Source organism: Miniopterus natalensis, chromosome 19, assembly GCF_054644295.1.
Source record: "Miniopterus natalensis isolate mMinNat1 chromosome 19, mMinNat1.hap1, whole genome shotgun sequence".
Taxonomy (NCBI): Eukaryota; Metazoa; Chordata; class Mammalia; order Chiroptera; family Miniopteridae; genus Miniopterus; species Miniopterus natalensis.
Genome location: NC_142099.1, coordinates 22,284,284 through 22,310,603, shown reverse-complemented (window position 1 = coordinate 22,310,603; position 26,320 = coordinate 22,284,284). Strand labels below are relative to the sequence as shown.

Sequence of the window (26,320 nt, the reverse complement as noted above, 5' to 3'; positions counted from 1 at the left end):
AAAGGGACTGAGGACAAGGACCCTGTCCTCCAATCGCCCAGCTCAGGGCTTCCCCCTACAGTGGCACATCTCCTATGATTTTGGAATTGTCCACTTCTCTCCCTCCCCCATGAGGCTGTAATCTCCTTAAGACCAGAGCCTGCCTTCAATGCGGTTGACTACATAGTGAATGCTCAATATCTGCTGAATTACTGGTTTTGCTTCCCTAGGAAGCTGTCCCTGATCTGCCCTGTCCCCTACTCCCAAGGGGGTCAGAAGAAACAGTTTTCTGCCTAAGTGATGAAAGCACAGGTTTTAGAGTCCAACCAGGCTGTATCACACATTCTAGCTCCACCACCTTCCAGGTGTGTGACTTAGGGCATGTTACCTACCTGAGTCTTGACTACCTGCAAAACGAGAATATTAACTAAGATCTACTTTATAGAAAGGCCACGAGGACAGTGTCTGCTCTATGTTCACCTCTGATGAATGTTCACAAACGGTCATTTGTACCATTGACTCAGTCTCACTTAGTGTCTTTATCCACCAACCAGAAGACGAACTCTTGAAAACGGGATCTGCGTTAGCCACCTTCATATTCCGTGAGACTGGGCCAATGCTTACAAGTGTTAGGTCGGCAACAAATGCCTGGAGCAATGAGACAAAGCAGCTATACCTTTACCCTGCCTGAGGTTCAGAAGTCGGCACTCCTTTGGCATTCAATAAATACTGCTGCCTGACAGATTGTGCAACTTAGTCCAAATAAAGGATGTGGAATTGCTGGCGCGGCCTCTGTCACTCTAGGAGATGTTTTGCTGAGAAGAAATATCCCGGGGCCTCTTACCCACCTAACTGCCAGTACTTGGTATTTGCGGAGCCACTTGTCAAAGAGAGACACACATGAGCACAAGTTTCACAATCTGGTTGCATAAAAGTGAAGCCAAGGAGCCGGACTTTGAATTTTCTCAGCCCCAAGCTTCTTAGATTAGGCATTAAAAAAACAGAAAGTCTGCCTTCTAGTTGCCTGAAGCTTTCTCACGGGACTGCAGGAATTTAAGGAGCCCCCCACAAGCCACGGTTCCCCTGAATGGATCCCAGAGCTGTCAAGGGTGCTGCCCGCGCCCACACCCAGGGCCTCACCTTCATCAGTAGTTCCCGGCTGGTCAAATGGTTATTATGGTCCGAGAAGATGTCTGAAAGCTCTTCAAACATCAGCATTCGCTCTCTGGAAGAGGGATTAAGAAAATATTAACAAATGAAGTTAGGAAAACCTACGCCTTCGGCCCAGCTGCCCTCAGCACCTATGGCTATGGAGGGATCATCCTGATCTCAGGATCTGTGAGTGATGTGAGCAGATGAAACCAAGGACTTTTTCATGCAGGGTGGCTTTTTTATTTTAAGTAGATATGATCACCTGTGTGAAGAGAGGAATATTTTCTAACCATGTTTTTTATAATCATAAAAACAGATTGTTAAATTGGGGAACTAAGTTGTTCAATTGGGACAAGTTCTCTTCAGCAAATTTTTAAAAACTCTATCTTGCCCGTCCGGGAGTGGCTCAGCGGTTGAGCGTCGACCTGGGATCCAGGCGATCGGGGTTCGATTCCCGGTCAGGACACATGCCCGGGTTGCGGGCTCGATCAATGACTTTCTCATCATTGGTGTTTCTATCTCTCTCTCTCCCTCTCCTTTCCTCTCTGAAATCAATAAAGATATATTTTTTTAAAAAATCTATCTTGGCAACACACGTAGCCCAATGGACCTGAGAAATCATCTTTGCCAGACCCCTCGTTTTAGGGATGGAGATGCCAGGGTCAGGGGTTTGCCCAGGTTTCCACTAATAACTGCTGAGCATTGCAGGTACGGAACCCAAATTTCCTGAATCATGGGCTAGTGTTCCTACTCTCAGAGGCAGAGTAGATGGCGGAATCAGGATGGACTCAGGAGTCAGAGGAAGTGGGTTCAACTCCCAACTCCACCATTCAATCGCCAAGTGACTTTGGACAAGATGCTTATCTTTCCTGAGCTTCAATTTTCTTATCTGTCCAAAGGAAATACCAACAGTCTTCTGCAGGACTGCTGTGAAGTGAGCAGAATCACATGTGTAAAGAGCCTACTCTGTCCTTGTGCCTTTCTAGTTCACTACATCTCCATGGGCATCATGCTTTTCTCTACGCACCCCTCCAGGGTTGCTGAGTGGATAATTCTGAAGGCCAAGAATGAACAGGGGCAATATCATTCATACCATATAAAGCATTTTCATTATCATGAGAAAGCCATTATTAGGAACTTACTTGTTTCACAACAAGGGTAATATTGCTCTCATAATTAAGCAAACCATGAAAGCTATTTATATTTTGGAAAAATAATTAAGAAATTGATTATGTGTTGGGCTAAATAAAGAGAAATAAATAGATATCTTCTCTGTCTACCGAAAGTTATTAGCATAAAGGGTTACAGAGAAAATGATAACCAAGTAAGCTACCTTACCCCTGTCCCTTGAATTTAGCAGTGGGAAATATGTAAGGCTGACATGGAAGGGTCTTCTCTGAGGAACTGTGACACTCCTGTGGCATCCCTGCTAAAACATGAACCAACCACCCAACTGAGAAACCAAAAGACCCCCATGTTGTACAAAATGCATCTCTGAGGTTTATTTTGTGGGTGTTGTTTTCTTTAATAGTTAAAAAAGCCAGCTGGAAGAATGGACTTTCTCACATGGTAACCAAGGAGATTAAGATACAAGTCCACTAATTTTTTTACTTGTGTTTTAGCCTCAGATTGGTTGGCTAAGTGGCTTTTCATAGTGGTCTATGTATCAACCACCAAAGAAAGGTAGGATTACCCTGGACTGCAATCAGGCCAGGCTGCATTGTAGCACCTGACCATCCCTCTGCTTTGATACCACAGTTGGGGAGCAGTGATAAGGAGAAGGAGCTGGAGCTGGGGTGCTGAGGATGAGAATTCTGTACACATCCAATTTCCCCATCTGTTCCCCATGACCTATTATCTAATAATTTTATAGCACCCATATCTTTCATAACACTTATGTGCAGAGGAAAATCAATCAGCTAATGTCTCTTTCCCACAGAGTCACCTTGATTATTCAAACTAATGAAGAGAAGAAAGAACTGGAGCGCCGAGAGGCCATTAAGAAAATTGCTTTGGACTTTGAAAAGTCCGTCTGCCAGTGTTTCTGCTGATAGATAACACATCATAAACAGAGCGTGAGCCTTGGAGTCCGAGTGGCCGCGGTTTCCACAGCTCTGTAGCACCTGGCATGAAGGTCGCCCACTTCAATTGTCTTCTCTGTAGCCATCAAAGAATTATATAATAAACAATTTGACTTCTCCCAAGCAGACTCTCCTCTGATTGGGACTATGAGCTCATCAGTAACCTTGAGTACTTTGGCACTCACTTTTTAACATAAATCTATGGTACTTGCAGGTTTGGATAGTGTCAGTTACTTTGGGCTTAATCAGCTCTGAGTGAATTGATGAAACTCAGTACTGGACCTACTCTGAGGACCAAATCCACCAATTCCACAAGAGCGAGCCTGCCTAGGGAGCCAGCTGGCCTCTCTCCTGACCAAAATCGACTACCCTGTACACAGTATAGACTCTAAACAGTTTCATATTCTTCCGATACAGCCTGACTTCTGGATTAGCTCAAACCTAGGCGGACCTGCTGAATGCAGCTGACCCAGCCTGCAGCCAGGACCCGTCTCCCAGCGTCTAAATCTGTACCGCTAACGGGTCCACGACTGCCTTCTCTCTCACCCCTCCCTCCTTTGCAGAAGTTCTCTGGTCTACCAGTGAAGCTCTGGACATGGGGAAGACAGAGAGATCGTGAAATAACAAGGATATTAAATTGTTCATTATTCCAAAGGCTGCACCAAGAAATATGAAGAAAAACAATAGGAAGGAACAGCTAGGGGTGGTGAACACCACTAAGGCAGCTTTTCGTATGCAAAAGCGGAGACTAACTGAATGGAGTCTTGAGCAGAGAGAGCAATGTCCTCCTGTCTGCACACTTTTTCCCTCACATCTTGGAACAGCTAGGGCTTTGGATCGGGGCTGAAAAATAACCACAAATAACGGCAAATGGCTGTGACTTCATCACTCCACAACCTTATCCCTTATCCAGATGATAACACATCCTTAGAATGGTCCCTACAGCCACGCATGACTTGGCTCTGGCACACTTGGAGAATGCGAGTGATTTCGGCAGCGGCCCTGCCTCAAATTCATTAATGATGATGCGTCCAACGCACCCTGCCAGGAGCACGCAGAGGCTCTCGAATATGTTTCTCTCCTTACATAGTATGAGCTTTGGAGGTGAGGGCCCACGCCATTCAGGCTGCAACCAACCACCCCAGCCAAAGAAAGTGGAGCAGACATTTGGGAACTTACTTTGGGACAGCGGCCCATGTCTTCTTTAACCGATAGATGGAATTGGACTGCAGCGCCGAAACGATGGCCCTCAAGGAGGAAAAATTCTTCAGGATTCTACATTCCTGTATGGAGAGTGATTAAAACATAAAAGGCATTTAAATAGCAATACTACGGCGAGCCGGTCGTTTCCTGTTTTAGAGGTGCCCCAGCTGCTCTGAATTCTTACCACTAAATAAGGCAGCTGTATAAATACTGAACATCAAAAAGTGGCTCCTTGCTCCCCCCCAGTCGCCGAAGCACTTTATAGGTTCTGGCACCGTTGCTTGTTTTTCTCTCCTTTAATATATTTTTTGCGTTGTTGTTACAGTTTTATAGTTTCCAGCTTTCCTAGTAAAAACACGACTGGAGGTGAGTCTGCAGAGCTACGCTAGAGAAAGCGAACTTTCTTCTGCTGAAGCACCCAGATGCCCTAAAAACACCCATGAAAGATCACTGTCCCCTCACGCCCCGAGAAGGGGACGGGCGGAGCCACCTTGAGGTCAGATGGTGTAGAACATCTCATGACCGACCCCTGGCCAGGGAGGTGTATATAACTGGGCAATAAAAATTCACCACAAGTTGAACTTTGGCTTTTATGTTCTTAGCCAACAGGGAATATTTTTATACACATTCATTTAGTTTCAAATTGGCTTGTGCCACAATCATAAACATTCAGAAACACCTTGGTACTTCAATGTTTCCAAAATAGCTGGGCCTTTTAAAATCAAATTCATTTTGGCAACGTTTGAAAACAAAATAGAAAGAGAACAGGAAACGTTCTGGATGTCATTTTGTGGGGAAGGAGAAAGGCTCCCTGATTCTGAAACTTAAGCTGCCATAGGGAGTCCACAGCCTCAGCAGCCGGTGGCCGTGGGGTCTAAGTTCTGCTGAATGAATGGCAGGGATAGCAGAACGGTCGGGGAGAGGGTCCCAGGCCTGGCTGGCATAGGGAAGGGGGCAACGCAGGGAGAGTGGACTATGCCTTATGTCAAAGGAGATGCTTCTCATACAGGCGTGTGGAAATGTTCCATCCACTGTTTACCGTTAAGGCCGCCGTGAGCACGGGTTTGGATCTGTGCAGACCATCTGGGAAGAGGCCCCAGCATGGCTGGGCATAAGTGCACACTGCTTAAAAGATCATTTCACAGAGTAATGCTAATCCCGAATATGGAGGAAAGCAGCACTCTCTAATTTGGCATGCCAAAATCTGGCTACTTAAACGGTGCCAAACAAACAAACCCTCAAACATTTTCTTTAGAGTAAATGCCAAAGTGCTTTATAAAAGTCATGCCCACTCTTTTGAAATGTCTGAATGCCTTCCCCTTATTTAAAGAGAGTGAGAGAGAGACCCAGAGAGAGATTGAGAAAGAGAGAGAGAGACGGGGGGGGGGGGAGAAAAAGCTCTGAACTACAGTCTGGAAAGCAAGAGCATGGTTGGTTCAACAAAGGTTCAGAATCCAAAATTATGTTCTAAAAATCAGGAAACTTGCAATAAATAAAGGAACTCAGGCACAGATATTTCATGCAAATTGTAATAAACATATGGAACACATTATTCAGAGAGAGGCTTAAGTCAAGGGTTTAAAGGAGCAGAAAAGGCATCTGGCTCCATTTCTAGAGAAGGAGGTTCCTTCCAGGAGATATGACACAAAAACAAAAATGTAGCAGCGAGGCCAGTCCAAGGAAATATAGTCATATTTGGTCAGAAATTTTCTCTGCATGTAAAATTATCAGTTTTCAAACACTCTCTCAATAGAAATTGACTGTGGTTATAATGCAAGAAAAGTAAAATCAATCTTGGCAGGAAACCAGCTGTGAGTCTCCCTTTTCTAAGCTAACCCACGTGATTTCAAGGGACACAGATGCTCAATACTAGGAAACTGCTTCACCCAGAGTAAGGACCCTTGGCTGTGAAGCACATGCTATGGGGTCTGGAATATTCTTCAAATCACTCAACTCGCATTTCTTATTATCACGTAAATGCACGGTCTATATTTAATTTGGACCAAAAGCCATTATTTGAGCCATACTGTTTTACGTACAAATGCTATATTCTTGCTCTAGATTTGCTAAGCAATTGAATGGGTTAAAGGTAGACAGACTATTTCGTTAGAGACACGTAGAAGACTGCAAATGATACGGTATTTATAGCAGAAAATACTCTCTTATCATTCTAAGACAGAGAAATCCCATGATCTCGATCACACTCTATCAGAACTTTTTGTAGCTCCTGCTTGATGAGAAATAAGCTCAGCTCAGGAAAGGAAAAATCGACACTGCATGAGATGGTCTTTGTTTCTTACTTTTCTCACATACTAAAAAGTCTGTGGTAAAAGACCACCTAAACACTCAAAATAAGGCCAATTCTCTGGTACAGTTATGGCCCTGCTCTTCAATTTAAGGCAACTAGAAAGAATGTGGAAAAAGGGAATGTGAAAATTTAAGCTTTATGTCCTATAGATAGGAGCTTAATGAAAGAAATACACATAATGGGATAAAAAGCAAAATATGTTTTTGTCGAGGGGTGACCTATATAACCCAGAACATGGGCTAATTAATATTTATATAATAACGATTTTTCAAAATTATTAATTACATAGCTTTTGCCGAGATAATTTCTTCTACCTAGGGAAAAAAAATCTTACCCAATCGTTAAATACCAAAGTCCTCTCTATTATTCAAGCTAAATGCAAACAGCATCCTATCCATGAAGCCTTCCTCGATAGCCCCAGTCAGGATGGATTTCCCCTCCCTCCACCTCTGCAGCATTTCTCCCACACGGCCTCACTCCTCTTCTGACGAGGATGAGATAATTCCAGCACATTTTAGCTTCCCCGTTTGACTACAGACTCCTGTAAGACCAAATTAACTGTGTTTATCCTATCTATGTCCCCAAAATACATAACACTGTAGCTATGCACAGTCAGAAGTTCATGAAATAGTTGGTGACCAACTGACTCAATACTGTTCACCTTTTCCCAATGATGAAATAAGATAATGGTAAGTGAAGGCCACATGGGATATAAGCAGCTGATCCAAGAGACCAAACTGACACTCAGAAAAATGTCATTCAGGCCTAGGACTAGACTCTGCCCCTCCAACTTCAGATACAAGGCTCTCAGAAAAGCCCCAGATTAATGTGAAATCTGTGTGTCTCAGTCCTTTAGAAAAAAGGCAGAGGATTCTGAGAAGGTACTGGCTCTTCCAATCTGCGAAAGATAGGGTGCGCGGGTAATCACTCTGGGCTGAGGAGCCATCTGTTTGACACTGAGACTATCAGTGCATATTTACTGAACACAGGGCAGAACCCACAGTCTGTGATTACGAAGGAAAAAGCAGACCGGACGTCTCAACCTGGAGGATCAGCACTGTGGGGCTCCAGGAGAAAAAAAGCAGCAAGCGAGGAAAAACAGGGAAAGGAGGGAAAATAAATAAGCTCCCAAGTTAAGAAAGGCAGCTTTCATACTTCAGAACAACAATAACAACAACAAAACCCAGCGGGCCCTCACATAGGGTCTTTCGATTGCCTTGCAACCAAGTAGAAGGCATTTAAACACAGCGATGAAGCCTCCAATGTCTACTAAACACAAAGAACATTTTTTAAAAAGCCAATTACGTGAGCGATGTTAATCCACTTCTCGATGATTCTGGCTCTTTGCTGAGTTTTGAGCTCTCTGCCCCCCAGGATGGTGCTGACGACGCACTTGGTGAGGGTGTTAAATTGAGAGATGGTCGCACGGATCGTAGGAGCCAAGTGCTTGTTTTCCTTTTTATCCCTTTGGGACCAAATGCAGCCCAGGCAGTGGTGGGGCACGACTTTCTTGAACAGTTGCTGGAACAAAAGAGGAATTGACTTGAAGGACGACACAGACATTTCGTGCAGCACAGTGCGTCATCTGGGTCATCTGTAAATTGCTATTTTCCTCAATGGACAAATAATTCTTTTCTACTTGATTTGCCTCATGGTGTCCACTTCAATAGACGAAAGCAAATAATTAATATATGGACTGATCGGAAAAGCCTACAGGTTCTTTCTAAATCTGTTCAATTGAAGAAATGAAACACAATGACCGAAGAAAATTTAAATGCCCAAAACATTTGGACTTTTCTGTCTTGAAGGAAAAGCCAAGCAAAAATCTATGCTACTAATTTTAAAAAGGTGATTAAGATTATTTTTGACATTTCACTCTGTAAATTACATAAATGTCTAATTGCTATGCTGTACACCTGAAACTATATTGCACGTCAACTGTAATTGAAAATTTTTAAACATTTTAAAGATTATTTTGACCTCAAATTCATATCCATGGTCTTCTCTGGGCACTCGTGACCCATGAATTGTCTATAATACATATGAATGCTCAAAAACCACCTGGAAAGTGACCCACCAAAGTACAGTACATGCGACATTCACAGATGTCACTGCTTCACATTATTTTAAATGAGGAAGGTCAGAAGCATATAAAGGGAAAGCTATTCAATGTCACACAGCAGAGGAACAGTGAGGGTTTGAAGCCTGGCTTTCAGGTCTTTGCCTACAAGTCATAACCAATGATGTTTCCCATCTTTCTCATGCTGTCAAGAGGAACAATCACAAATTTGTTGAACAAATCAGATTCTCATTGGTACAGCAATTCGATACACGATGTCCAGGGTTTATATATGAAGAGAGAGCACCAGGATTTACTTTACACAGACTCTCTCTGGTGTATTTCTGGGAGTTTTGTTTGCAGGCTCACTTGATGGAAACTCGGAAACTTAATGCTGCTTCCCCCAAAGTGGTAAGTGCAGAAGAGCCCAAACAACTGTGATAACTCATAATAGTCACTTTTTCTTTAACTGGCATTTACCAGCTAAGGTTGAGCTATGAAACGTGGCTGACGTAATCAAATATGTACAGCTAAAAAAAAAAAAGTCAAACTTTAAAGGTGCAGGAAGCACATGTGGAAATGAGCTGCCAGATACAGTCACATGTGGACTCGGTAAATTTATTTTATTCTAACTTATACTTTGACCCTTTTACAAACCCCCAAATAAACAGTTCAGATCTTGAAATATTTATGAGTTTAAAGGGAGAGCAATATCCATGGGACAGGGCAGGTTTTGTTTCACTGGGATTAAAATTCTTGTTTCCCTCTGTGTATTGAGTGCCAAGGAAAAGGCACCTTCACCCAGAACTGCAAGGGGAGCTTCCGCCTGAATTATTCAGGTGACTGATTCAAGTCACGGCTTCGCTCTGCATTTACAGGCACAGCCTCTCTTAAGGATTTGAAAAGACTTAAATCACATTACCCCTTGCCCTGCCCGGGCCACCAGTACTGTCACCCCCCAGGTGTTGAGGAGAAGCCCATCTGAGGCACAAAGAAGACGTACTGCATCCATGTAGGTCAGCTGCTCAGCCACGAGGTCCTCGGAGAAGCATGTGAATTCTGCGGACCCTCCGGCCTCCGGCTCCTCCTCTTCTTCCAGGCGGCAGGAGACGGTGCTGGCAAACCCATCTGTTGACAGAAGGAAGAAAGTTAGTTACTTGGGGCCATGTACATGACCTTGTTTACAGAGTCCAACTGAACTTCTTTCTTTTAGGAGGGAAAGGGCAAATCCTTCAGTAAACCCACACAGAGAAGAGCAAGCACAATAAATCTGAGTGGAATGAATGGAGGTCTTCGCAGTCTCTGCTTGTTTCTTTGATTCTTTATCAGGTTTAGAGGCCTCAGGTCTTTGACAAACTCCTGGTTCCTAGGCCAAAGAAAGAGCCAGATCAGGCAAAGTCTAGAGAGAAGCAAAGCTGGGATACCCTCATCCTGGGCTCCCTCAAACCCTCTGGTCAGCTCAAGGACTAACCCAACTACTTCCTGAACCCCAAATATGCCATTCTTAATTACTGGGCCATTTACAACCAGAAGCCTAGAAGGAAGAGCGTGAAAGCAGGTCAGGCTTTGGGGAGTAAAATGGGCCAATTTGGTGTCAGAAATGCCAATGAAGCTCTTGGAATTCTCAACAAGTCCTTAGAATTCTCAAAATGCTTGGAGTAGCTTTCAGCTTCTACTTCAAGTTAAATATGCATGAAGCAGAATGGTCTTAAACTAAATTATGCCCTGGTGGGGTGGCTCAGATGGTTGGAGAGTTGTCCCGTGCACCAAAATGTTGTGGGTTTGATTCCCACTCAGGGCACGTACCAAGGTTGGCAGTTCAATCCCATTGGGCATGTATGGGAGATAACTGATGAATGTTTCTCTCTCTCCCTCCCCCTCTCTCTAAAAATCAATAAAGACATATCCTCAAGTGAGGATTTAAAAACAAACAAAACAAACAAACAACTAAATTCACAGTGAGCCTTATAATAGATAAGATCATCAATTGGCAGATCACACAGAGCACAGACTAAGTGAGTGAACATCACTGCAGTCACTACCTAGGATCCAAATCAAAGCTGGAAGACTCAGCACATGGAGCAGGACCTATAGATTCCACATTAAAGACTGGAGCAGGATGAAGTTTAATGTAACTCCCCAGCCTCCCTTCCCTGGGACTGTCCCCAATTCCTGGGCTGATTCCCCATCTCATCCCCCTTCACACTCCTTGCCCTCCTCTCAGTTCAATCTGTCCTCTAGGAAAATACCTAGCTCTATTCAGTTAGAGCTTAGCAGAAATTTAATGTGTGTTACTACTCCCCCCAATTTTATATTTAAAACCTTCTCTCTTTCTTTATGGAATAAAAGACTTCTAAGCATTGTGGATCAAGTCAGGGTGGCCTTTTCTTAGTTTTCTAGAGGAAAGGGGATGTTGAGAGTGGACCCTGCATCACTTCCCCTATTGAGGTGCCACGTGAGGACCTGCCAACTCTGGTGACAGGTGTGTGGTTTAAGGCTGGCCCCCTCTCCCCAGAGTTGAAGGTACTGATGTGAGTGGGGATGGGTTATGAGTGGAGAAAGTACAAGGGGATCACTCCCTGTTCTGGAGTCTAGGACACACACAGGCACGAGCTAAAGAAAGCCGAGACCCCATGATTCCACCTCTTTTCCTGCACACAACTCTGGTGCTCTCTCATTCCCTGGAGGAAGAAGACATCTGGAATCCCAAGCACAGGTTCAGAAGGGGCCTCTCAGCCCTCTTGCTGGCTACTATATAAGTCTGTCTCCATCACTGCAATGCAGAGGCCACTTTAGCCAAGGAGTGTATGTGGTAAGGCTTCATCTGTCATTCACTCAACACTCACAGTGGCCTGACACGGGCCCTGGATGCTGCTGAGAAACACTGTATGGTCCTTTCTCTTTGGGGCCCAGACCACTGTGTTTGCTCTCAACTCTCTTCCAGAGGCATGTAAGTGAAAACCTGAAGCAAGATCTCACTTGTGAGAAACATACAGGAGAGACAGTTGCTTTTGCCGGCATGAAACTGGGTAAAAGCAGCACATGGAAATCAAGCTCCTAAAACTCCTTTCAGTAATGGCTCCTGTACTTAATCATCAGAGTTTCGAGCTTTCTTGATAAAAAAAAACAAAAAAAAAAAAACATTCATTCTTGGGTACTGCCTGAAAGCCTTTCCAAAGTCAGGCACTCGCCCTGTCCCTCCTCCGCCTGCCAGTGAGCTCAGCCTCAGTCCCCTGCCGGGAACAATGAACGACTGGTCCCACTGGTTCCCCAATTAGGCCTGGAGCCAGGGGCTGCCCCAGGGAGAGCTGGGCTCTAACCCAGCGTCTCCACTGGCACAAAGGCGGGCGGGGAGGCCCTGGAGGGAGCGGAGGTCCAGCGCGGAGGAGCGCCCCTGGTAGTCAAACATTCCCGGCTCGTGAAGTCATCCGAGATCCAGGTCCCCAGCGCTTGGCAGTCAGCTTCTAAGGACGCAACTGCGTTCTCCCCCTGGTCCCGCATAACATGAAAAGTTCAGCAGGTACTGCTTGGAATTTGAGGCTGTTTTCCTTGGCGCTCAGGCAGCGTCCCTTATCGGTGTGCTGGAACCACTTCCCTTACGCACCGAGGAAATCGGGCGTCACCTCAGGGACAGGCCTGCGGGGAGCTCCAAGTGGGTCAGCCGGCGTGGCAACCACTGCCCAGGGCCGGGGGTGAGCACGCCCCGCCGAAAGCCTCACCTAACTCTTTCTGGCTTTCTCCACGCCCGGCAGTTCCAAGCACTCCTCCACCTGCAGGGGTGGCCCTTCCTTTGTCCTTGAAAACAGGCAGTCGGTTCCGCAAAGAGGAAAAAACAGCCTCAGAAACTTCCTTTGATGAGGCCATTAGAGACTCGGGATGACCAGTAATCCGCCCTGGCAGGGGGCAGATTAATTAGTGATGCTTGTTAGGGGAAGGAGAAACACCTCTTCCCAGCTTTGGTGAGGGTAGGGGCCGAACTGGATGTCGTTCTTTGCCTGCTGAATGGGGGTTGTTGTTTGTGATGAGCTTCCATTTGATAGAAGGAGAAGCCATTGGGCAGATAAGAGCAAATTCAGGCTCAGCGCAGTATGTGTTCACCAGGAAAGATAAAAGATCCTCCTTACGGGAGCAGAAGAAACCCTAGAAAATTACTTTGCTTCTCTGAGCCCCCGTTTCCTCGCCTGTAAAATGAGGGAGCCAGACTAGGTGGTCTTGAAAGGCCCCTTGGCTCTAAAACTCTGGGGCTCTGGAATTAGCCCTTGAAAAACCTTGAGAATTTTACACCCACCGCCAGTCGCCCAGCAGCTTGTCCTTCAGAAGGAAGCCACGGTCTCCTAGTCAACAAGGGTAGGAGAACACCTCCTCACTGTGGCGGTGACAGGATCAGGATTAGGCTTTTTCCCTGGGATCAACCGGGTACTCACTGTCAGTTTCTGCTTCCTGCTTGTGGAACTGCTCGAGAAGGTTTTGTGCCCTTCTCTCTGGGTCGGAGCCCGGCATCATCTGCTTCAGATAATCCAGCAGTTTCTGTAAGCAGGGGAAGTGCGGGGGCTCTCGGAAGTCCTCTGCACACTGGTCAAGCCAGGCCCTCAGGATAGAGGCGATTGCACTGAAAAAAAGAAATGGAGAGTCATGGCACCCGGCTGGCTGTGGGGACTCACAACAGGCCCTGGACACCAGGACCCAGCCCAGGCATACCCAGGAGAACGTGGGCAGGTGGTCAACAGAGAATTTGTTATAGTCGTAATTAGCTAGTTAATATTAATAAAGGAAAGAAAGCAGAGGGAAGTCAGACAGTGTAAGCACGGTGACCCGCGAAGCTTCACCGGGAAGCTACAGCTTCACACAGCATTGTTCCTCCAAGGGGTTCACACCGCTCCCTTCCCCCATCACTACTGGATTGTTGGGGGAGACAGACACATGGGCACAAATCAGGGTGGCACAGGGGAGGTGTTTGCCTGTCGGTCTAGCCTGGGGACCAATGGATTGGCTAGGGGTGGCCCCATCAGAAGCATGCAAAATCTTGAAAAGTTAACTGGTTAAGCTCCTGGTTAAAACCCCAGACAAAGGAGAGCTCTCGCTTGTTCTGTCTTCCTCCGTGACCTGCACGCCTCTGTGGGTTCGAGAGTTCTCATTCTCTCTCCATAGTCATGTGTCCTTAGCAGCCACATGGCCCATGACCATGTGGGCCCAACGAGCAATGGACTGCAGCTGGGAACACAAGCCACGCTAGCTAGAGGCTGGACTGGGCTGGACTTTAATATGGAACAGAAATTCTGGGCTGTGGCCTTAATTCTGGCCCCTCTGAAGACAAGATTGGACTTCTTCCATGGCGGGACAGACAGAGATGGGACCTTGGAGGGGAACCCCCTTAATTTTACATCATCAATAAAACTTTCCACGAAACCCAATCCTCCCGTGGGGGGCCTCAGGAAATTCATTTCCTCACAGTACCCCAAGAACTCTACTTCCACCAGTAACAAATTCACCTAAAAGTTCCTGGCAATGTCAACGAAATGAAAGCACTTGAAAACAAGCTGGCTACATTTTATTATTTTAAGAGGTGGTTGAGGGGCAGGGTAAAGAGTGATAAATTTTAAAAAGGGGGGGAAAAGTACCATAATCTTTGGAAAAATTCATACAGGGAAGAAAGAGACATGCAGAAGGAGATTTAGTGAGTCTCGAAGCAACTTCAAAACAGTCTGTACACGTGCACAGGAGACTGTGCTTCCAATTCTGGATTCACTCAAAGCAGAGGCCACGAAATCTACAGACCTAGCACTTTAGGATTAACTGACTGACAGTAGGCTAGAAATCTAGCTGATAAAAAGAGTGCCTAGGTTTGGAAAAGACAAATGCATAAAGTTGAATTTACAAAAATCACCAAGGTTTCAACATAAGAACCAAAAATGTCCTCACAAAATTATCCTTTTGCTTCTCAAATTACAAGAGGAGAATATGTTTCAAGTGGGAGAAATAGTATGAGTAGAGCAGCTAGGTTTTGAAAGGTAAAGAAGAAAAACTGGGCAAGCAAAGCCATTGGGAAGGTGATTTCTTCTGACGGCTTAGGGTGACTCTTACAGAATATATCTGCGCTTCTCAAAAGATGGAGACTTAATTTAATCAGTGCCACCATTCAGCTAATATTTCTTAATATTTCAGTGAGAGAATACTCTTCCAATGACACTGGTGGGAAATAGGTATAGAGGGCTAATCATTCACATCACACAATAAAAATAGAAAAACAGCACCCACCTAAGAACGAGACTAGCAACCCAGTGACCCCAGTGACCCCTCGGAGCTTCATAACTTAAAAGAAAACCCAGGCAGAAATCCAAAATCACATGTAAAAAGGAATTACAATGAATTAATTTATCATTTACTTCTTTACCTATAATTGTCATTTTTAAAATTATAAAACTGATGATTTATTGGCAAAAGTATTACAAATGTGTATAAACTAAAACAACAAAATACCCACTCTCCCTTCATTCTAATCCCAATCCCGTGAATTTCCGTTAACAGTTTGGGGTATGTTATCTTAGACCTGTGCATGGATATGTATATATATTTAAGTAGATAGAATATGTATACATAAACCAACACGGATTTTCCCCCCACGGAGGAGTATGCTACAGACACCTCTCCACCCACTGCCTCTAGATCTCCCCATCTCTCGGAGCTGCACAGTGTTCAGTGAACGGATGGACCACAATTAATGAGTTTTCTTCCACTAATGAGCAAGTACTGGTTATTTTTAAGTCCTCACAATTACAACCAACTACAAAATGTGCAGCCTTGTTTACAGCTCTGTGTGTGTGTGTATTTCTATAGGGCACATCATAAAGAACTTACCTCCAGGGAAAGCTGCAGCCTCAGAAGGCCTGGGGCTGTTCTGAGGAGGGACTTGCTTAGTCCAGGCTGGACTGGCCTTTAAGTGCAAAATGTGTCCCCCTCAGTCTCGTGTTTTAAACCAGCTCTGGTAATCTACTCACTGTACCCTCCAAGACAGGGCCATTCCTGCCGCTTAGCCTAAGAGGGCTTTGAAAGTTCACTACCAACCCAGACACTGAATCAGCTAGAAACAGCACTTTCACACAAAAGAGAAATGAAGGGCTGGAGGAGGAAGGGAGAGAAGGAGGGAAAGGCATACACAGACAGCGCAACACAACACGAAGCAGACCCCTGCCCTCCTATCGGCGGAGGGCTTATCAGCACGCTAGGGAGGGGGGCTTTGGGGAAGTCCTGGACCAGGGCCCAGAGCTCAGAGCAGCTTTGTGCTTGCCCGTCCTGAGAAGGAACTTTCCGTCCTTGACAGACGGAGAAACAGATAAAATGTGCAACTTGTAAGATTTCTAAAAGGAAAGCGACCTCTCTCAACATGAGCTACCACAGGGTTCCTGCCCAGTGGCTTCTGTCTTCCCCTTCTCGGTTCCACTCCTGAGCTCTAACTGCTGCACCGACCAGATCTGGTTAGTTAGGACGAGAGAGGACTTTAAGACAGAGAGGAAATCCTAGTTTAAAGTCCCAAACGCACAGGAAAGGTGACTGTTAAACTAGAGAAGCTACTTGGCTCTGTACACAGAACAAGAAAGGAAACCGGAAAAGGCACCCCTGTGCCCTAAGGGGGGGGACAGGCCACTGAGCTCCACTGACCCTTACCTGGAGCAGAGACAACACTACCTGCTTTCCTACCTGGCACTGGTCACATAAGGTTCCAAATTACATAGTATCAATAAGGACACTGCGAGACGGGGAGAGACGGCAGTCCTAAAACTATTTGCTATAAGCCACAAAAGGAAGGTGCTGGAAAAGGTCAAATGACTCAGTGAAATCAGTCAGCACTCATGGAAATCAACGGAAAGAATCTGCCCCCTGTCCTAGGAAGAATGATATAGAATACAAACCATGCTACGCCACGTGTGGCTCCAGGCCTGCCGGAGCAGACAGTCGCCAGGAACAATCTCCACCCACACCCACACCCCTGAGGCACCCTCCTCAGGACATATCACCTTGGGGACACCAAACTGTGGTGCAAATTGCAGGACAGGATTCTTAAGTGACTGGTGAAAACTGAAGAAGTAATTTCTGAAACCAAGTGGAGAATTAAGATTGTGCAAAGCTTCGGAGTACGTGAACCTCTCCCAACCTACTGCAAGTTTCTGTAGGGCAAGGAAGACGTGCTGGGACATCAATGTGTGGAAGGGACTGATGCAGTCCTGAGGTACTTCTTTCCAAGAAAACACACCCCTGGGGAGAACTAACTCAGCAATTAAACTGACACTTACTGAGTGCCCTTTATTTTCCATGTTCACAAAAACTATCTATGGGATGAATGTCACAATAGCACAGTCTAGGGTCCCATCGAAGGATTCACCTTCAGAAAGATCGAATCTAGTCGGGCTTCCCTGAGGATATAATGTTCAAGCTGAGATATTAAGGGTAGGAAGAGTTGGGAGGGTGAAGACTGGGGCAGCAGCTAAACAAAGGTCCTGAGGGGAAAGAGAGCAAAATCCTCTGAAGGGACATAAAGACCTGTTTAAAGAACAGAAAGAGAGAAGAGGTATCAGTCACGATGAAATCTGCTATACTTATTTTACTTCTTAGCAAAACAGACACCACACTCAGAAATACCTGGTTGGAAGATGACAGACAGATGACTTAGCTGAGAGGTACAACGAAATAGTAGAAAACTTTTAGCCATGCCTGGGGCCTTCGATGCGGACTAAGAGAGCTAAGGTGAGCACTTAGGCTGCTATTATGCTCAAACCACAGATTTTTAATGCATACAGAGATTTTTTTTTTTTTAGGTAAGTGCATTAAATCATATTAGAAATCCCATCAGTAGTTAAATACTCTAGAATTGGTAAAATGTTTAATATACTTTTTTTTAAGGAATGAGGTCATCTCTCCCATGATTTGTATGTAACCTCCAAGCCAAGAAATAGGATTACCATACAAAAGGAACAACTCTGTCCATTTAGAGCTCTTTCTCTCCCCAGAAATCTGTTTAAGATAATAATTTATTGTTACTTAATCATCAACAGAAGATAAGACATGAAACTATTTTTCAAAAGCTGCACAATGTTTTTCTCTTCAATGATACGCTCCAAGAACTGGATCTTTTCCTAATGTTGATAATGAAGAGGTAAGAAGATCACCTAGAGGGTGGGCCGTGGAAGCAACACTGGCCTGCGACACTGCCAAGTCCTGAGGGTAGAAGCCAATGCACTTTGCCCTTAAGGGAAAAAGAGCAAAGCGACCCTAAGACTGACCCCGAGCCGCACCTTCCACCTTGCTCTCATCACCACGGAACAGTCTGGTTTCAGGGAAGGCTGCCAGACACAGGCTGCCTCTGAGACCCTGGCCAGATAGTTTTCCTGATGAGAGAGAACAAAGGAAGGTCCGGGGATTTTTATTTTATCTTTTTCTGGAAAAGCCTGGGATGGATGGAAACATTATTATCTGAACTTGTCAAGGTCGTCTCGCAGTGCTTTCTCGTACTTTCCATTGCACATTTTGCTACTGTAAGTGGTGAGGAGGGATTAGAACCCTGGGAGGGAGAGTGGAGGAGTTAAGAGGGACCCAGGGAAATAAATGCAAACAAAGCCAGAGCAAGAGCTATGCACCAGAAGGCAAGGGCAGGGCACAAAAGCCAGTGAGGGGCTGCAGGGCAGTTAAAGAGACAAAGCTCCAGGGCAAGGGGCGGGAAGAAAAGGATGGCCATCGGAAGGCCAAATACGAGTAAAGAGGGTAGAACAGGTCAAGAGTAGAAGGAGGTGAGCCCCAAACCAGTTACCCAAAGTCAAGTGTGTTTACACACGTGTTGCTCATTCCCAAACCACATGTGCGGGCCCTGGCATCTGAAGGTAAATTTACAGAAATTGAAGAAAATGATTGCGCATAGACTTAACCCCGTATCACCAAACCATACCCACTGTGTCAGTGACTGCATTCCATCAGAAAAGGAAAAAAATTACAGAGCTCCTAAATGCCCGCTTTTCATGAGCAGCACAGCCAATGCAGCTAAACAGTCTGGAGTTCGACTAGCTGGAATCTTGGTTCTATGGCTTACTAGCTGCAACCTAACTAACCTCTTTATGTCTCAGCTTCCTCATCTGTAAAATGGGATAATAACACCTCCCTCCTCATAGAGTTGTTGTGAGGCCTAAAGGAGACAATACATGTAAAGTATTCAGACTAGTCCCTAGAACACAGTGAGGGCTTAAAAAATATTAGCTATACTGATTATTTTAAAAAAGAATTGCAGTCTATAAGACTAGGATTAAAGGCCAAAAGAACTACACACAAGAACCATACTCTAGCTGATGAAAGCTATTTTCTACTGCATGAGTTAACAATTCTGATGCTGCCATATATGTATACTGGAATTGAACAGTTAAATAAATGAATAGCAGATGGAAGATGCCAGTTTTCTCACTGTTGGAGAGGGGATTTACAAATAAGCAAGGGGAGGAGGCTAGAATGATCCATGTGGTAATGGACTAGAGTTGGAGACATCAGTAAGAACTCATTTTTAACATAATATAGATGCTGATGGTTGTACGCAGAAATATTGATAATATGTGTATTTACATAATTAGTATAGACCTATATTTCCTAGCACTGTCAGCTGAGAGGGCATAAAATAGGTGACACCCCAGTAGCAATGAGCATACCTAGCACCCAGATCATGGTTTCTAATACCATTCTCTAACCAAAAGAATTAGGTCTCCTTGAAGAAATGGCTGATCCTAGGCCTGGGAGAGAGAACATACAAGATGAGCTAGAGCATCCTGTAGTGCTACAAAGTAAGGAAAGGCTCAAAATAGCAAAGAAACCCACAGTGACAGGGGTATTTCAAAGTGACACAGGCATCAACCAAACAGCTCCTAATAGCTAAAGCTGGAACAATCTGAGCAACAAAATAAAGTAGCATTTTCTTATAACCCAAGTATTAAATAAAGATCTCTGAGTCCGCACTGATTTAAATAAATGATTGAATTAATAAATGGAAAAGACAAATCTCCCATGTAGAAGTTTTCCAAATAAATTAGATACTTTGCCCCAAAAGAGGGAGCATAACTCCCCCCTCTTTAAATGTGGGCCATGCATGGTGGCTTCCTTCCAAACAATATAGTAGGGAAAGGAAAGAGATGATGTTTTCCATGGAGAAAGCTGAAAAATACTGCTTCAACCAGGTGATCAAAGCCAACATCAGCAGTCATAAATCATGCTAACAGTCCCAGGATCACGCCTATCTTCAGTGGCATTGGGAATTGTAATTTGACATATGCCTGGAGGAAGAGGAGAGCTGGAATACTTGCAAAAAAACATACAATACTTACCATGCTATATTTAAGTGTTATGTCAAAATAGAACTTGTTTTTGAAACTCTTAAAAAAAAATCATGCTGATAGCATGTATGCTTGATATCACGTGATGAGAGCAGCATTTTATCTCTATTTCTCTCAAAGCCTCATAAACTCAGTCTAGTTAGAGAAAAGTATCAGTCTAATTAAGAGAAAAATTCTAAGAGGCATCCTATAATATACTTGACCAGTGCTTATCAAAACATTAGGTCATAATAAACAAGAAAAGTCTGAAAAACTGTCACGTCCAAGAGGAGCCTAGGGAGGCATGACAACTAAATGTAATGTGGTGTCTTGGGTAGGATCCGGAAACAGAAAAAGGAACAGTAAGGAAATCTGAAGAAAGTGTGCACTGTAGTTAATCATGTATCAACATTGGTTCACCTATAATAATAAATAAACTATATTAACAAGGGAATTATATGAGAACTCTGTACTATCTGCTCAAATTTTATATAACTCTAAAACTGTTGTCAAAAACATTCTTAATTTTAAAAAATGGATGAACAAGAGGGTCTAGCTTAAGTACTTAAGATAAATAGTCTCATTTTCATCACAGGGAAAGGAGTAGAGGCCACAGAGCACAGAGGTTAAGGCCTGAGTCAAATCCCAGATCTTTCACTTATTCACTGACCTTGGACATACACGCTCCTTAGCCTCTCTCTGTCTCAGATTCCTCATCTGTGAAATGGGACTAATAGTACATAGAGTTATCATGGGACTATTCAAGGACATACAGTACTTAACAGAGGGACTATGGCTACTGAGCAGCCAATGAATTCTAGTTATTATTATTAGCAAGGGATATTGCCACTCACAGAAATTACTGTTCAGGGATCTCACTAACTCATAATTCCCCAATTCTGCACAGTCCGAGAAGGGAGTTTTTATGTTATGTATAGGCCTCTAATGAAAACTTTGCTGAGGACTCCTACAGTTTTTACCATTAGAGTGGCATTTCCATTGGTAATGACAGATGCTACCGGCACCAAGAACAGGAAGCAGGCACTCAGCTCGATGGCCTGACGGATCTGGGCTTCCTTCCTCTTTCCTCACACCCTGTACCCCATCTCCTTCCCCAGGAAACAAGCCTGACTTCCACATTCCTAACAGCTGTTTGGGGTCCTTGCTCAGGGTGTTCATTCAGTAATACAGTGGTGCCTCGGTTTTCGAATGTAATCCATTCAGGAAGCCCGTTCGAGTTCTGAAACATTCGAAAAGCAAGGGATCCACAGCGGACAGCAAGGCCTCAGGATCCTGCCCTCAGCAGAAGCCGGGTGGCATGTTCGACTTCCGAGGCGGGTTCGAAAACCGAAGCATTTCCTATCGGGTTTACACTGGTCGTAAACCGAAATGTTCGCCAAAAGAGACGTTTGAAAACCGAGGTACCACTGCAAAGCCCAGCAACATAACATAGAGCATAGGAAATAATCCCAAATCAAAAGATCTCTGAATGCTAACAAGATGAAACATCAGTCACAATAGTGATTCTATAACCTAGTCCTTCATGCTCTTCTGTCTGTGCCTTATGACTGTGACACACGCAAATGGGGGGAAATCGTGAGCCTGTGAGATCCCAATACTCTCTTTAAAACGGCAGGCCCGAGAAGCCCAGGTCGCGGAGTCCGCTGGGCCTGAGTTCAAACACCAGACTTCTCTCTTAACCAGCTGCTTGGCCTTAGTCAGAGTACATAACTTTTCTGCAGCTTCAGTTCACACATCTATAAGATGAGGACAGTACTGCACAGCCTACCTCTGATGACAGGAGATACAAGGGCCTAGCAGAATGCCTTGTACTAGTGAGCACAGCAGATTATAGCCCGTGGCAGTGGCCAGCATGGACATGGTGGTTATCTTTGTCATCATTTAGGAGGCTGCAGGGTGCATCAAGTGACAGAGACTGGTTGTAAGGTCTGTTGACTCTTCTCTAACATGTAGAAAACCCCAGGACATGCTCATATGACTGTTTTTTCTTCTTTTTGTATCACTTATTATCAATGCTGTTATACTCCTCCTTAATTGTTAGAACAGTAATTTCTGCTTGGAAGCCTACCCTCTTCCCTTAAATGCACAATTTTGATTCAAGATTTCAGTGACTTTTAAAACTATAATTTCTATTTTCCTTTTTCCAGTATGTATGTTTTAAAGGCAATTCTAGGTTCTTTTATGTTGCATATTACTTCTCCATTTCTTCTTTTGTTTTTTAAACGTTTACTTTTTCCTTTCAATGTGAAACATTTCCTTTCACATTGCAGCCTTTAATCCTCTAAATTTGGAGCTTTACATCTTATTTTTGCTCTCTTCACCCCTCTTCCTTTTCCTCATTTTTGTTACAACTACTCAGATTAATTTCAATTGCCTTCTCAGGCAATTGAATTTGAATTTGCTGGAATGAATATTGGTTGCAAACTCTCTGGGAAGATTTTTAAATACTTTCCACTGTAAAGTTTCCCAGGCATTAAAGAATCACAGCCAACTTTCTTTAACTCATCTCCCTTTTCTTTAAAGTGTTTCCAATCTCTTGGATAACTACTATTTATGTGATTCTTTACCAGTGACTAAAATCTGGTGTCACTGTTTACAGATTCTGGGAAAAGATAACAGGAATGACATTCACATCACATCATCTGGACGTGAGGAGATGAAAGCAGAGTGATTTCAACAGTGCTGAGCTCTGCTACGGTAAAGAGTTTGGGAAAACAAAACGTGGCGGTCCAGAGGGAAGTGAGGGGAGTCCATCAAAGAGAAGGAAACAGAAGCAAGTTCAACACTGGTCCTTAAAGAAAAGGGTGTCATTTCCTGAGGCAGTTTAAGCCTCGTTAAATAAAGTTACAGGGACATATAGATATTCTCATCTCAGCTGAGCCTCAGAGCACGAAGATGAGTGGTGTCAGGCTCTGCGTGGAAACATCCCTTCTTCGCTCCTGAATTCAGTGGCTGGAATGAGCCTGCACTAGGGAAAGTTTCCCTTTCCATCTGGTTGATTTAATTATTCTACACAGACAGCACTGTATCATGTAAAAATGTCAGCAGGAAGTCGGAAAAGGGCACAGGGAGAATGCGTGTGGGCAGAGGCATTTTCTTCTGTCACAGAAAGTGAGTTTCCTGATTTCCAAATAGTGGCAACTTTAGGGATTGTAGAAACAAACTCAGTAGGCCTATTACATCCATCACCCTCGTGCCAACGTCAGGAATCCCTGGGCAGCAGAGATTCCAGCGTCTAGAAGCCTTGGAAGGAAGCTGAGTTCCTCACAGTGGAAGGGACGCTTGTTTCAGCCGCACAACTTCAAAGGTCCCGGTACCGCAGGGCCGCAGCTGGGCGCTGGGGCTGGGGCTACGGGCGGGAGTCGGCACAGCCCGGTCCTTCTGAAGAGCGCGAAGAGCACTAGTCACTTGTGGTCCAAGACAGCAGAAGCCAAGCTTTCATCCTGGCTGTTTCATCTGTGCTTCCCTGTTTGCCTTCTCTTAAGTCTTTCATCCTCTGCAAGGTTGATTAGATTCATATTTAGAAATACAGGCAAGGCTGCTATCGTGGGACTTAGGAGCCCGCATCAAAGGTAAGCCTTGCTCCACGCTCTCCAGTTAAAACCCAAAACCTAAACAATGGTTGAGCACTTTTCTGCTCATTGTTAAATCCAACAGCGATTCCCCATTTCTAAAACTCTCCAAGGCTGAAGGCAACTGCCCGAAAACAGGATGTTTACTTCTTCCTGCTTCTGTTTCCCACCTGAAATCACAAGAAGACTGATTCACAGCAAAGGAAAACAGTGGGCATTTTGCCACTCCTTCCTACCCGCAATGCCACGCTTTACTCGGCTCTTCATCAATAACCACAGTGAGCAGCTGTGATGTCACTGTTAATAACAAGCAAATCAAAGACGCTGTTTATTTTTTCTCCCTATTTTATCAAAACTGGTTACATGGTCTTTCCAACAGAGAAAAGCAGTTAAGGGTACCTTTCAAAAATCCAATGTACTAGTTGGGCCATATCTCTGCATCTGATACTCATTTTAATTTTTTAAAAGAAAAAGAGAAAGCTAAATAAATTTTCTTCTAGACATCATGAAACTCTAAAGGACCTCAGAGCTCACATATTCCAAGCACTCATTATTCAGGTAAAGAACTGACACTGAGAGAGGTAAAGTGACCAGGCCAGGTCACGTGGTTGGTGACAGAGTGACTTGGGGGCTCAAATCTGAGTTCTCCAGGCTCCTTATCCAGGGCCCCTCACCTTTCACCTTCTATGAGGCTGGTTCCTGGGCCACCTCAGCATTTGATTCTCTTACAAGAAAGGATATGAATAAATAAATTTCTAAATAAGCATGGTCTTATTTTTACATGTATTTAGATAGTAAGATGAGGCCTGCAGCCTCATCGCCATATAGCAAGCAGGGCATCTTCCCTGGCACTTCGGACATTTGAGGGCAGGTATCCTCTTGTGCACTGCAGAATGTTTCACAGCAATCCTGGCCTCTACCCACTAGATGCCAATAGTGGCCCCCACGGAGCTGAAACCAAAATTTCTGCAGATATTTCCAAATGTCCTCTGAGGGCAAAATTGCCCCATGAGAACTGCCATATTGCCCTATCTCCCACCCACCCACCCATTAGCCACCAGGAAGCCTCTGGTCATCAGATGCCAGTGCTCTGGGGTGATCGAGGAACTTTCGGTATGTTACCTATGGAACAGAGAGGGTGGCCCCTGATTTCCTCTCGTACAAAGCATCTAGTCACAAAAATGATCAGGACAAGGGTATGTTTAGAAAAAGAGCAAAAAGATAATGCTGACGTGAGAGGAAAAATAATAAAAGGAGAAGTGGGAGAAACAAACCAACAAACAGTAAGAAACACAGCAGCAAGGGAAATGGAAGGAAGCAAGGCAGCAGACAGGAGGGAGGTGAGCATTCCAGCGTCTGCAGGACACAGTGACCCGTTACAGGATAAAGTCGCATGTTTCATCAGGCACAATTTTTCTAAAAGGCAACTCAGTCTGAGAAAAAAGGTCAAGAACTTTCCACCAATTCATTGTGAGGCTTTGGGAAAGGACCATTGTCCCCAGATGACGGCCCCTCGGGGGAGTTGGATGTGAAGCTCTTTGTTAGGGCCCCGTGTGCTTAAGACTGTGGAGCCTTTAAGGCGGCTTATCCTGGAGTCTCACCCACCTTACTGTTCCCGGTGCACAATGACTCTGAACCAAGTTTGATAATAACAGACCTTTAAAATAATGAGCACAACGCTTCACATCCAGGGTACAAATCAATTTTCTTTAACTACTACTTCCCAGAAACCTATTTAATCTCAAACGCCCCCTGGGAAACAGAAAGGCTCTGGGCATTCTTCAGACTGTTTTCCTCCTTGAGGAGCTCAGGCGGCTGGTTGAATGGAAGCTTCAGGTTTGACTCAATTGCAACGTATGTGAGTAACAGCAGGCTCATTTCTGAATCCGGCCAAGGTAACATTTGACGAGCTGACCACTCAGTTCTTACGGCACCTCTTCTTCTGCGTATGCTTAAAAAGACGCACGAGAGAAAGGTTCTTCTAAAATAATTACTACTGCAGCTAGTTCACGGATAAACAAAATGAACAGCAGCAAAAACCCTCCACTCCTCTGATTCTCAAACTTTCAAGCGCACAGGACTCACTTGAGGGTATTGTTAAAATGCAGATTCTAATGCAGGTCTGGGTGGGGCCAGAGATTCTGCATTTCTAATGAGCTCCCAGGAGGTGCTCATAGGTCCGTGGACAACACTTTGAGTAAGAAGGCAATGAGTCCAATCCATTCTCCAAAATCCTCTGTCTCATATTATTTTCCTCCTGTACGGATTCTCTTGTGAGAAATTAAAGCCCTTCATGATATAACCTTGATCTAACTTCAGCTCCACTCGCTCCCTTCACCCAACCCTGTATATTGTGAAGCAGCCACACTGGATCTGTGTTGTTCCCTAAAATGTCATGTACACTACATGTCAGTGGTTTGGTCCCATGGTTCCCTCTTCCTGGATGGCTCTATCATCAAAATCTTCACCACCACCTCCTTAGGGCCTAAGTCAAATGTCACCTCCAAGAAGGCTTCCGCAAGCCCTCTAGGAATAAAGCATTTGTCCCACTCACCACATCTTGCACTTGGCAGTCAAATACCTACACTGGTGTGTCCAGTTTTCTGGAA

The 26,320-nt window shown here is 44.6% G+C and overlaps 1 protein-coding gene across 1 annotated transcript in view; it reads right to left on the bottom strand.

Moving 5' to 3' along the window:
• Positions 1-26,320, bottom strand: part of RGL1 (ral guanine nucleotide dissociation stimulator like 1) — a 103,999-nt gene that overhangs the window by 22,465 nt on the left and 55,214 nt on the right. Inside the window, exons 5-9 of the mRNA XM_016224609.2 lie at positions 13,207-13,391; positions 9,786-9,910; positions 8,029-8,244; positions 4,392-4,495; positions 1,120-1,204 (exon numbers count right to left, since the gene is read on the bottom strand). Coding sequence (XP_016080095.1) covers positions 1,120-1,204; positions 4,392-4,495; positions 8,029-8,244; positions 9,786-9,910; positions 13,207-13,391 — 715 coding nt within the window. The remainder of the gene's footprint in view (positions 1-1,119; positions 1,205-4,391; positions 4,496-8,028; positions 8,245-9,785; positions 9,911-13,206; positions 13,392-26,320) is intronic.